The 12,411-nt window shown below is 68.6% G+C and overlaps 1 protein-coding gene across 1 annotated transcript in view; it reads left to right on the top strand.

Annotated features, from left to right (window-relative positions):
• LOC116838058 (SCO-spondin-like) overlaps positions 1–12,411 on the top strand; it is a 168,823-nt gene that overhangs the window by 128,081 nt on the left and 28,331 nt on the right. The window contains exons 66-77 of the mRNA XM_075063419.1: positions 114–334; positions 1,157–1,198; positions 1,794–1,961; positions 2,667–2,876; positions 3,292–3,459; positions 4,921–5,052; positions 5,394–5,634; positions 7,284–7,515; positions 9,096–9,255; positions 10,925–11,095; positions 11,170–11,340; positions 11,981–12,139. Coding sequence (XP_074919520.1) covers positions 114–334; positions 1,157–1,198; positions 1,794–1,961; positions 2,667–2,876; positions 3,292–3,459; positions 4,921–5,052; positions 5,394–5,634; positions 7,284–7,515; positions 9,096–9,255; positions 10,925–11,095; positions 11,170–11,340; positions 11,981–12,139 — 2,075 coding nt within the window. The remainder of the gene's footprint in view (positions 1–113; positions 335–1,156; positions 1,199–1,793; positions 1,962–2,666; positions 2,877–3,291; positions 3,460–4,920; positions 5,053–5,393; positions 5,635–7,283; positions 7,516–9,095; positions 9,256–10,924; positions 11,096–11,169; positions 11,341–11,980; positions 12,140–12,411) is intronic.

Below are 12,411 nucleotides of genomic sequence, written 5' to 3'. Positions count from 1 at the left end.
CCCTGCCCAGGTCTCTGTTAGACCCTCCTCCTCCTGAGAGCTGCCCTCTCCTGATTGCCCGGCCCCTGCCCGTGCCAGGGCCATTCTGACCTCTCCCGGCTGTTCCCTTCCAGCACCTGCCACAACGGCCAGCTGAACTGCTCCTTCACCCGGTGCCCGCTGGACGGCGGCTTCGCTCCCTGGAGCCTGTGGACACCCTGCTCCGTGAGCTGCGGGGGGCTGGGGCACATGACCAGGGCACGGGGCTGCACCAACCCCCCTCCTGCCAACGGAGGGAAGGACTGCGTGGGCCTTCGGACTGACATCAAGTACTGCCAGACAGCGGACTGCCCAGGTGAGAGGGCACCCAGGGGCTCTGCAGACCCGCTCTCCCCTGTGCCCCTGGATTCCCCGCAGGGGTGGGCGAGACAGGCAGGGCTGGCCGTGTCCAGCTGCCCCACCATGCCACGGGCAGTTAGTTTGCTTGGGTTCCCTGGGGGTAGCACCAGCCCAGCAGACCCCACACTGCTGCCGGCTCCAGATGGACCAGCTCCAGCTGGCCTGTGAATGCTGGGCACTGCCTGGAGGGGGCCCGACGTGGAAACATTAGAGCCCCCACCTGGTGAACAAGCAGCTCTCAGGCCAGGGGAGGGACCGTCGGCTCCGCTGCCATGCGCGGTGCTCTGCAGGCGTGTCCAGAGAGCACAGCAAGCGCCACACGGGCCCCGTGGCTTTTCGCTGGGGCCAAGTGACAGAGAACCGCAGAGCTGCTGCAGCTCTGCTAGAACGAGCCAGGCATGGAGAGCTGGACGTAGTACCAGGTGCTGGAGAACCTATCCTAGGCCCGGCCCGGCTGGGCCCAGGGTCACTCCCTCCACCGGGCAGAACCCGTGCTGTTTCCAGGGGGCAGTGCGGACTCAGCCCCAGCCGATGGCTGTCCTTAGCCAGGAACATCTCCCCATCGACTTCACCTGCTGCTCTGCCCAGGCCCTCGGCTCACAGACATCGCCCCCCATGGTGATCTCATGGCCGTGAGCCGGGCCCTCGCCACCCCGCTCCAGCTGCGCTGGCTAGCAGAGGGGCTAGTGCCGCTGGCAGAGCTCCGGCAGGCTGGCAGGCATGCGAGGAAGCTGGCAGCCGCAGAATCGTAACTCTCCCTTTCTTCTGCCCTCCCCAGTGACAGCTGGTCCCACAAAGGAGCCTGTCCCCAGTGTGCCAGGTGAGGGGAGGGGAGGGGCGGGGGCTCCCAGGGGCCATGCTACGGGCGGGCGGGCAGGGTTGTTACAAACAGGGGGTCAGAGCTGGAGCCTTGTCTGTGGTCCTCTCTTCCCCAGGAAGGGGAGAGTGCACCAGGCTCCACTGCCTGGGGAGGCTGCACCCCGTCCACTGACCCTGCAGAGGGGTGGAAGGGGCACGAGCCACCTGGCACCCCTCACCCACACCTTGTGGCTAATGGATGGTCACCATGCTGCACTCCGAGCAAAGCTGCTGGGCGGGGCTCCAGCTCCAGCGCTGGGAGGGCGGTGGGGTCTACTGGTTAAAGCAGGGGCAGGGGGGTGGGAATCCAGGACTCCTGGGTTCTACCCCAGCTGAGGGCAGTGGTCTCTAGTGGTTAGAGCAGTGGCAAGGAACTCCAGGGTTCTACCCCAGACCTGCCTTTGGCTCTCTGTGACCTTGGTAAGTCTCTTCCCCTCTGGGCCTTAGTTTCCCCTGTAACAGGGCTGGGTTCCTGCTTCCCCGCCGAGGTGGGGTCTGGAAGCGGTTTGAGGTCAGGAGCAGTGAGTTAACCCCGGCTGCCCCCTTCTGCACTCCAGGCTCCGAGGAGGGTTTCAGCCTGTGGTCCCCCTGGAGTCCCTGCTCCAGAACCTGCACCGATCCTGAGTTCCCAGCCACAAAAACCCGGACCCGGCTCTGTGAGGGAGGCGCCAACTGCACCGGGGAGTCATTCCAGGAGCGGGTGTGTAACCTGCCCCAGTGCACAGGTGAGGCGTCCAGAGAGGGCTCGGAGCCTGCCCCGTGCACAGGTGAGGCGTCCAGAGGGGGCTCGGAGCCTGCCCCGTGCACAGGTGAGGCATCTGGAGGGGGCACGGAGCCTGCCCCGGTGCACAGGTGAGGCGTCCGGAGGGGGCCTGTAACCTGCCCCGGTGCACAGGTGAGGCGTCCGGAGGGGGACGGAGCCTGCCCCAGTGCACAGGTGAGGCGTCCGGAGGGGGCCTGTAACCTGCCCCGGTGCACAGGTGAGGCGTCCGGAGGGGGACGGAGCCTGCCCCAGTGCACAGGTGAGGCGTCCGGAGGGGGCACGGAACCTGCCCCAGTGCACAGGTGAGGCATCCGGAGGGGCCTGTAACCTGCAACAGTGCACAGGTGAGGAGTCCAGAGGGGGCACGGAGCCTGCCCCGGTGCACAGGTGAGGCGTCCGGAGGGGGCACGGAGCCTGCCCCGGTGCACGCTCGGCTCACCCCACCCCAGGGCCCCGTTATCCCAGTCCAAGCTCCACCTCCAGCTCACCCACATGCAACCCCCCAGCTTACCCCACACCAGGCCCCACTGTCCCAGCCCGAGCTCCCCCTCCCTGCCCCCCAGCTCACCCCACCTCAGGGTCCCACTCTCCCAGCCGAGCTCCCCCAATCCCTGCTGCGGAGTGACACACCTGTGGGCTCACCGCATCTCCGCTCTGTGCCCCGCAGATGCGCCCCTGTGTCTGGGTGAGGAGTGCGCTGGCAGGAACTGCACCTGGACCCCGTGGGCGCCGTGGAGCGAGTGTTCCCGCAGCTGCGGCGTGGGCCAGCAGCGACGTCTGCGCACCTACCACCCCCCCGGGGAGCGGGGGCTCTGGTGCCAGGGCATCCTGACCACAAACACTGAGCGGCGCTTCTGCAATCTGCAGGCCTGCAAAGGTAGGGCCACGGGCGCAGGGGACCTGGCGTCGCTGCCCCAAGCCGGCTGCCTAACACAGGGACACACTGGCTTCTCAGTGCCCCATGTCGCGACCCTCGGCTGTACCTCGCCAGGAGATTGACCCCTCCCTGCCCACTGGCTGGGACGCGCCCACAGCCCCATGCATGGCGGGCACCCAGAGCACCCCCGCCTTGCTGACGGTGCCACATGCACCCACAGCCAGTGCCCAACCCCAGGGGAGGGTTTGGCCCAGGGCTGCCTGGCGTGAGCTGGGATGGTTGGCCGGGCCTCGCAGTGGGGCCAGGGCAGAACCCTGTGCCAGCAGCTGGGGGCCGGGCTGCATCTGGTTTTAACGGCTGTTCTCCCCTGCCCATCTCTCCCCCTACCATGCCCGTCGGCGTCTCTGCAAGCCAGTGCCTGGAGCCTGGTCCAAGTGGAGCCCATGGTCGTGGTGCGACCGCACCTGCGGGGGGGGCCGCTCCGTGCGCGCTCGCACCTGCACCAGTCCCCCGCCCAAGAACGGAGGGGCCCGCTGTCCAGGGGAGAAGTACCAGGGGCGCATCTGCAACCCCCGGCCCTGCGGTAGGGAGCGCGGGGAGTGCGGGGGGCTCCTTCTCCACTGGGGGGCTGGGGCCTGGCTGGACGGAGGCCATGGAGGGAGGGGCCCTGAGAGCTGGGAGGGAGGCTCCCCGTCCCTCCGGTGCCCGTCATAGGCAGAGTGAGCAGGGAGCAGGGCCTCCTGGCGCTGAGCCACCGTGCCCAGGGAATGCTTGGTGCTGCCCAAAAGCAGCTGGGGGCATTGCCTGGGGGTATGTAGGGCCAGTGCCGGGTAGTGGGAAGCACCATACACCTGGCCTGGGCACTTAGGGGGCTCACCCTGCCCTGCCCCCTTCTGCCCCGGACTGCCAGCTGGCCCCTGGCCTGGCACACCCATGGCAGCCCCAGAGCTGGGCTCTGCAGCTGTGGTCCACTCCCGAAGCAGGGCAGGGGCAGGCGCTGGGCTCCACACTGCAACCCCCAAATCAGGGGCACCAGAGGGCACTCGGGCGGGGGGTGGACCATTGGGGGAGGGACCCCAGAGCTTGGAGAGGACTATGGAGCACTTGGCATTGTTAGGAGCAGAGACACGACCTGACTGGTATCCGCCCTCCCCCGCCCTGTCACCCCGATCAGACCCGGGGTCCCTCTAGCCCCGCCCCTCCCCCGCCCTGCCACCTCAATCAGACCCGGGGCCCCTGTAGCCCAGCCCCTCCCTCACCCTGCCACCCCGATCAGACCCGGGGTCCCTCTAGACCAGCCCCTCCCCCACCCTGCCACCCCGATCAGACCCGGGGCCCCTCTAGCCCTGCCCATCCCCCGCCCTGTCACCCCGATCAGACCCGGGGCCCCTCTAGCCCTGCCCCTCCCCTGCCCTGCCACCCTGATCAGACCCGGGGTCCCTCTAGACCAGCCCCTCCCCCACCCTGTCACCCCGATCAGACCCGGGGCCCCTCTAGCCCTGCCCCTCCCCCGCCCTGCCACCCTGATCAGACCCGGGGTCCCTCTAGCCCTGCCCCTCCCCCTCCCTGCCACCCTGATCAGACCCGGGGTCCCTCTAGACCAGCCCCTCCCCCGCCCTGCCACCTCAATCAGACCCAGGGCCCCTCTAGCCCAGCCCCTCCCTCACCGTGCCACCCCGATCAGACCCGGGGCGCCTCTAGCCCTGCCCATCCCCCGCCCTGTCATCCCGATCAGACCCAGGGTCCCTCTAGCCCTGCCCCTCCCCTGCCCTGCCACCCTGATCAGACCTGGGGTCTCTCTAGTCCTGCCCATCCCCCGCCCTGCCACGCCAATCAGACCCGGCGTCCCTCCCCGCCAGCCCCGATCAGACCCGGGGTCCCACTAGCCCTGCCCCTCCCCCGCCCTGCCACCCCGATCAGACCCGGGGCCCCTCTAGCCCCGCCCCTCCCCCCAGCTCTCATTGCCCAACCCTGCCTGGGTGAGGGGCTGCAGGGAGGGGTCACCTCCCCAGCCCTGCAATAACCTGTCCCCATTGCGCCCCAGAGGAGGGATGCCCGCCTGCCATGGCCATGGTGGACTGCGCCAACAGATGCCCGCGCCATTGCTGGGACCTGCAGGAGGGCATCACGTGCCAGGACGGGGAGGCCTGCGAGCCTGGCTGCCGCTGCCCGGACGGTGGGTGCCCTGTGCGGGAGGCTGGGGTCAGAGGGCACACGGCAGGCTGGGGGATCGCTGTCTTGGCGTTATTCACCCCCTGGGACTCCTCCTCCGCAGGGCTGGCCAGGGTCCGCGAGGGCAGGCATAGCCGAGGGCCCTTTGCCAGGGAGCCATGGCTCCAGATGGGAGCTAGGGCTCGGATCCTCCGTGCCGAAAGCGGGGGTCACGGCGATTCTCCTTGCCTTGGGACGCGTGCAAGGTCCGTGGCACCCGGAGAAGTTCTGGTGGTGCCAGCAGAGCCCTCGCGCCGTCCCCGGGGCAGGCTCTGTGGCGTGACCGGCTCCCCGCTCCCCGCACAGGGACCCTGGAGCAAGATGGCGCCTGCGTCTCCCCGCAGCACTGCGAGTGCACCGACGCCCAGGGGCACAGCTGGGTGCCAGGCAGCCTGCGCCACGACGGCTGCAACAACTGCACATGCTCTGAGGGGCAGCTGCTCTGCACCCGCCGCACCTGTCCCCCCAGCCAGTGCGAGTGGAGCCACTGGTCCCGCTGGTCCCCATGCAGCGTCACCTGTGGGGACGGGCTGCAAACCCGGTTCAGGTGAGGGACACCCCTGCTCGCGGGACACTGAGACCCCAGGCTGCAGGGGGCTCCAGCCCCAGCCTGTTCCAGCAGGGGGCGCTGGGGGAAGAGGTCTGGGCGCTGGCTGGGGGTGGGGAGCCCCAGCAGGGGGCTCTGTAGGGGTGGGGCAGGGTGCTGGCTGGGGAGATCCCAGCAGGGAACGCTGTGGGGAGGGAGTGGAGCCACTGGTCCCGCTGGTCCCCATGCAGCGTCACCTGTGGGGACGGGCTGCAAACCCGGTTCAGGTGAGGGACACCCCTGCTCGCGGGACACTGAGACCCCAGGCTGCAGGGGGCTCCAGCCCCAGCCTGTTCCAGCAGGGGGCGCTGGGGGAAGAGGTCTGGGCGCTGGCTGGGGGTGGGGAGCGCCCTGTCACCTGCATCAGACCGGGGTCCCTCACTTAGCCCGCCCTCCCCCCCCTCACCTTCAATCAGACCCGGGCCCCTGTAGTCCACCCCCTCCCTTCCACCCTGCCACCCCATCAGACCGGGGTCCTCTAGACAGCCCCTCCCCCCACCCTGCCACCCCGATCAGACCCGGCTGCCTCTACCCTCTCATCCCCCGCTCTCTGTCACCTCCCGTATCATGACTGGCCCCTCTAGCCTGCCCCCTCCCTGCCCTGCCACCCTTCAGACCCGGGTCTCCCTCCTAGACCAGCCCTCCCCACCCTGTCATCCCTCGATCAGACCCGGCCCTCTAGCCTTCTTGCCCCTCCCCCGCCTGCCACCCTGATCAGACCCGGGGTCCTCTAACCCTGCCCTCCCCTCCCTGCACCTGATCAGACCGGTCCCTCTTACTACCAGCCCTCCCCAGTCCGTCCACCACATTCATCCAGACCCAGGGCCCCTCTAAGCCCAGCCACCTCCCCACACGTGCCACCCCAGATCAGACCCGGAGCCCTAGCCCTGCCCATCCCCCGCCCTGTCATCCGCGATCAGACTCCAGGTCCCTCTACCCTGCCCCCTCCCCTGCCCCTTGCCACCCTGAAAATCACGACTGGCAAGGTCTCTCTATCCTCCATCCCCGCCTGCCACGCAATCTGAGACCCGGCGTCCTCCCGCCCAGCCCGATCCATGACCCGGGTACCACTCAGCCCGCCCTCCCCCTGCCACTCCATCAACCGAGCCCCTTCTAGCCCGCCCCTCCCCCAGCTGCTTCATTGCCCAACCTGCCTGGCGTGCCTGCAGGAGGGGTCACCTCCCCCACCCCTGCTAATACCTGTCTCCCATTGCCCCCCAGAGAGGAATGCCCTCCATGGCCATGGTGGACTGCGCCATACTAGATGCCCGCCCATTGCTGGGACCTGCAGGAGGGCATCACTCGTGCCAGGACGGGGATGTCCTGCGACGCCTGCTGCCCTGCCCGGACGGTGGTTCGCCCTGTGCGGAGGCCTGGGTCAGAGCACACGGCAGTGGGGATCGCTGGTCTTGGCGTTATCAACCCCCTGTGACTCCGCCTCGCGCAGGCTGCCCCAGGGTCGCCGGGGCATCCGCATAGCCCGAGGCCCTTTCCAGGAGCCATGGCCTCCTCCGCGATCTAGGGCTCGGATCCCTTCCGATCTGCCGAAAGCGCGGGTTCCCGGAACGATTCTCATTCTTGCCTTGGACGCCTCTTATGTCCGTGGGCAGCAGAATTGTGGTGCCAGCAGAGCCCTCGCCCGTCCCCGGGCAGTCTGTGCTGACCCGGCCTCCCCGCTCCCCGCACAGGGACCTGGAAGCAAGATGGCGCCTGGTTCCCCGCAGCCGGCGGTGCACCGACGCCAGGGGCCCACCCTGCGTGTGCCAGGCAGCCTACGCCTACGACGAGCTGCCAACAACTTGCACATGCTCTGAGGGCAGCTCCTCTGCACCCCCGCACCCTGTCCCAGCCAGTCGCTCATGAGCCATTGCTCCCGCCTGGTCCCCATGCAGCGTCACCTGTGGGGACGGCTGACTGTCAAACCCGGTATCAGGTGATGTGACACCCCTGCTCGCGACACTGACGACCCCAGGCTCAGGCTCGCTCCAGCCCAGCCTGTTCCGGCAGGGCGCTGGGGGAGAGTGCTGGTCGCTGGCTGGGTGGAGCCCCCAGCAGGGCTCTTTAGGGTGCAGTGTGCTGCTGGGAGATCCCAGCAGGAACCGCTGTGGGAGGGGTGGGCTGTGGCCGGGTGTGGAGCGTTTCCTAGCAAGAGGGCTGGGGAGAGACCGGTGCGGCTGCTGGCTGTGGAGTGGACTCTCCAGCAAGGGGGTCCTATTGGCGGGGTGGGCTGCACCCTGGGTCGCGGATCTCCCACAAGGGGTGCAATCCGATGGGGGTGGGCTGCTGCTGGCGAGCGCCCCAGCAGGGCCGGTGCTTATCAGAGCTGGGTCTGCTGCTGAGTGCTCCCAGCGGGGGCTACAGCGGTGGGATGTGGTGGTGGTTGGCGCTGCTGGTGGGTGACTCCGAGCAGGGGGTTGCTATTGGGCTGGGTGGCTGCTGGCTGGAGCGCGCTCCCAGCAGGGTGCTATCGGGCGAGTGAGTGCTGTCGCGGCGATCTCCATGCAGGGGTGGCCTATGGGCGGGTGGGGCTGCTGCTGGACGCTCCCGACGCAGGGGTCTACAGGGCTGGGGTGGAGCTGCTGTCTGGGCGGATCACTCCTAGCAGCGGGTGCTATGGGCGGGTGGAGCGCGGTCTGGGATCTCCCAGCAAGGTCTACGCGTCTGGGTGGGCTGTCTGGCTGAGCGCTCCCAGCAGGGTGCTATTCGGGGGGTGGGGCTGTGGCTGGCGAAATCTCTCAGCAGCGGGTGTTATGGGCGGTGTCGGAGCGCGTCTGTCGGGGGGAATCTCCCAGCAATTGTGCTACGCGTCTGGGTGGGCTGCGCTGGGAGCCTCGCCAGCAGGGGTGCCTAGTGGTCGGAGGTGGGCGTGCTGGTGGAGCGCTCCAGCAGGGGGTTGCTATGGATGTGGAGTCGGGCTGGTGGCTTGGGGCGGATCTTCAGCAGCTGTGCTATGGGCGGGGGGGGAGCGCTTGTCTGGGGATCGTCCCAGCAGGGGTGCACGCGCTGAACGGTGGGGCTGTGCGGCTGGGAGCGCTCCCAGCAGGGTGCAGTATGGGCGGGTGCGGCTGCTGGCTGGATCGCTCCAGGCATGTGTGTTGCTATGGGGTGGTGGGGCTGCTGGCTGTCGATCCTCAGCAGCGCGCTGTGAAATATTGGTGCGGCGATGGAGCGCTTTTGTGGTTCTCGGCGTATCTTTCACAGCCAGGATTTTTTTTTGTTTGTTGGTGGGTGTCTTTTTACGCGTCTGTGTCAGTGGCATGGGGTGCTGCTGGGGCACCCCGCATTGCTTTCACCCAGTCGAGGTGCAAGCCAGTGCGTGCGGGGCACTCTGGGGACTCAGCGCTGGGGCCATCCCCGGTGGCCCCCTGCCCACCTGGAGCTTCGCGGGCCTGGCTCACGCTCTCCCCTCTCCCCCTCTCCAGGACGGCCACGCGGCTCCTGCCAGCGAGTGCCAGAAGAAGCTAGCCTTGGGCCGGACGACCCGGCCCTCGCCCCAGGGTCACAGCCGGCTGCCTCGCCGTGCCCGCACCAGGCTGGAAGGCCTGGGGACACCTGGCTGCGGGGCGAGTTGTGCCAGCCAACGTCAGCTCCTGTCGGGGGAGCGAGCAGCGCACGCCCCTTCACAAGTAGGCGGATTCTCCCCAGTGCTGGCTGGGTGCGAGGATGCGCCCTGCAGCGACTCAGGCGGGGCTCCGGCAAGCTCTAGAGTTTGGTGCCTCAAGTCGCTCTGCGCGCAGAGTCAGCCCGCTGGTGCAGGCGACAGCCGTACTTGTTGACCAAGCGCGATTCCTGAGGTGCCGGGCCTCGGGTGCGAGCTAGGCAGTTGGAGAACTCAGCGCCCCCCGGGAACCCCACCCCTTTGCCTGGACCGTCTGTGTTCCCCTTCCCTCTTACTGCACCCCGGAGTTATGCCAACATCGCGTGTGCGGGTGAGTGCGCCCCCAGAGCCGGCCCCTCCGCCCGCCCCCTCCCGCCGAGGGCCGCCCCCAGAAGCTAACCCTTTCAACCGCTCCCATGTGCAACCCTGACCCCCTCCACCTCTGCCCACTCCCGCCTCGTATCTTCTGCCCCCGAGCTAACCCTGACCCCCTCCAACCTTCCCCCTCCCGCCTGAGGGACTCTACCCCCCAAGAGCATAAACCCTGCCAGCTCCCAGTGCTAACCCTACCCACTCTACCCTCCCGCCAAGGGGACCTGTCCCCAGTGCTAACCACTGCCCAGCATCCCCACTACTAACCCTGCCCCCTCCACCTCCACCGAGGCCCTTGCCCCCATGCTTAACCCTCCAGTCCAGTCTAATCTGACCCTCCACCCTCACCCTCCCACCGATGACCCGCCCCCTTGCTAACCCTGCCCAGCTCCCCACTGCAACCCTGACCTCCCCTCCCACCAGGGGGACCCACCCCCAGATGCTAACCTGACCCCCTCCACCTCCCCACTTCCCCCGGAGGGACCTGCCCCCAGTGCAAACCCTTGCCAGCTCCCCATACTAACCCTGGACCCCCTCCACCTCCCGCCGATTGGCCCTGCCCGTGCCTAAACCGTCCAGCTCCCCAGTTGCTAACCCCTGACCCCTCCACCCTACCTCCCACCGAAGGGACCCGCCCCCCAGTTGCTAACCCTGATCCCAGCTCCCACTGCTAACCCTGACCCTCCACCCTCCCACCGAAGGAACCCACCCCAGACTAACCCTGACCCCCTACCACTTCCACTCCCGCCGAGGGACCCTGCCCTCCCAGTCCTGTAACCCTGCCCAGCTCCCCAGTGCTAACCCTGACCCCCTCCACCCTCCCACTCCCGCCGAGGGGACCTGCCCCCCAGTGCTAACCCTGACCCCCTCCACCCTCCCCGTCCTGCCGAGGGGACCCACCCCCCAGAGCTAACCCTGCCCAGCTCCCCAGTGCTAACCCTGACCCCCTCCACCCTCCCACTCCCGCCGAGGAGATCCCACCCCCCAATGCTAACCCTGCCCATCTCCCCAGTGCTAACTTTGACCCCCTCCACCCTACCTCTCCCACTGAGGGGACCCCGCCCCCCAGAGCTAACCCTGCCCAGCTCCCCAGTGCCTATCTTCCCAGTGCTAACCCTGACCCCCTGCACACTCCCCCTCCTGCCGAGGGGACCCTGCCCCCCAGTGGTAACCCTGTCCAGCTCCCCAGTGCCCAGCTCCTGGACACCCTGACCCCCTTCGCCCTCCCCCTCCCGCCGAGAGGACCCCGGCCCCCAGTGCTAACCCTGCCCGTCTCCCCAGTGAACGGCTCCTGGACGCCCTGGTCTCCCTGGTCCGACTGCCCCGTCACCTGTGGCAACGGCACCCACGTCCGCACCAGGGCCTGCATCAACCCACCGCCACGCAACAACGGCTCATACTGCGCCGGCCCCGAGGCCGAGGCCCAGGGCTGCACTGCCCGACCCTGCCCAGGTGAGTGGTGCCCGCCTGGGCTGGGTGGGGGTCCGGAGCCCGTGCCCCTGCTAACGCTCTGTCCCCTCCCGCAGCGGCGGAGCCATGTGACTGGTCGGCCTGGAGCCCCTGCTCACGCTCCTGTGGCACCGGGCTGGCCACGCGGACGGGGACATGCGCCTGCCCCAGCCCCGAGGGGCCCAGCACCCCCTGCAATGACAGTGCCCGCCAGGAGGTGGAGCCCTGCTACCTGCGGCCCTGTGAAGGTAGGGGCAGCCCCTGGGGACGGGAGGGCTGCGCCGGAGCCAGCGTGCGCTCAGCCTGCAGTGGTGCTCCCATCTGGCCTGCTCGGGACGGGGTGCCCTGCATGAACAGGAGCTTGTGGGACGTGCTGTCGGGTCCACGGGGTCGGGGCTGGCCTTGGAGGAGCCCCGCATTGCGCTCGACTCCCCCAGGGGTCCCCCTCCCCCTCCAGGGCCAGCCACACGGCCTCCAAGATGCAGCTCCAGCCCTCCTGCTTCCCCCCATGGCTCAGCCTGCTCAGCGACCCACCCCCCATCTCTTTACCTGCCCTCAGAGCAAACTTTGTCTCTTTCCCTCGCTGGGCAGCCAGGCACAGTATAGGGGAAACTGAGGCACACATCAGGCTCCTCCTCCTTGCCCCCAGAGCACTTCCTTGCTGAGGGGGAACTGAGGCAGGGGCTGAGGGGAAAGGGCCTGGCCGGAGTCAGTTAAGAGCCAGGACCAGACCCAGCTGTCCTGGCTCCTGGGGCAGCTCTCGTGGTCACACGACCCTTCCTCTGGCTCCCCAGGGGGAGGGTCTGGCCCCCCATTGCTGCTGGGGGTTGGGTGGGGCCCTGGGGCATGTGCCAGGCTGCCATGCTGGGCCCCTCTTCTCTGCTGCAGGCGACTGCTTCTGGAGCCCCTGGACGCCGTGGACCCAGTGCTCATGCAGCTTCCTGGTGCAGCAGCGCTATCGGAACCAGCTGGGCCCGGGCCCCCAGGGGGCGCTGTGCGTGGGGCTGGACGGCGAGTTCCGCACCTGCGACGCCCCCCACTGCTCGGGTGAGGGCGGGGCAGGGGCCAGATTGGCTGGGCAGGGCCCTGCGGGGGAGCTGGGGCAGGGACAATAGGAGGGAGCTGGGGGAGGGGCAGGGACCCTGCATGGGAGCTCGGGGGGGCGGGGCATGAGTGGGGGGAGCCTGGAGTGGCCCAGGGGCAGGGGCCCTGTGGGTGGAGCCCGGCAAGAATTCTGCTGTCACTCACAGGGTTGGTGCCCCTCCCCTGCCCCGGTCAGAGAGCCCCCCCTGCAGGATGGACCCTGCCCTCCCCCCCCC

Source organism: Chelonoidis abingdonii, chromosome 2 (assembly GCF_003597395.2).
Source record: "Chelonoidis abingdonii isolate Lonesome George chromosome 2, CheloAbing_2.0, whole genome shotgun sequence".
Taxonomy (NCBI): domain Eukaryota; kingdom Metazoa; phylum Chordata; order Testudines; family Testudinidae; genus Chelonoidis; species Chelonoidis abingdonii.
Note: the sequence above shows the minus strand (reverse complement) of the source record. Positions and strands in the feature narration are given on the sequence as shown.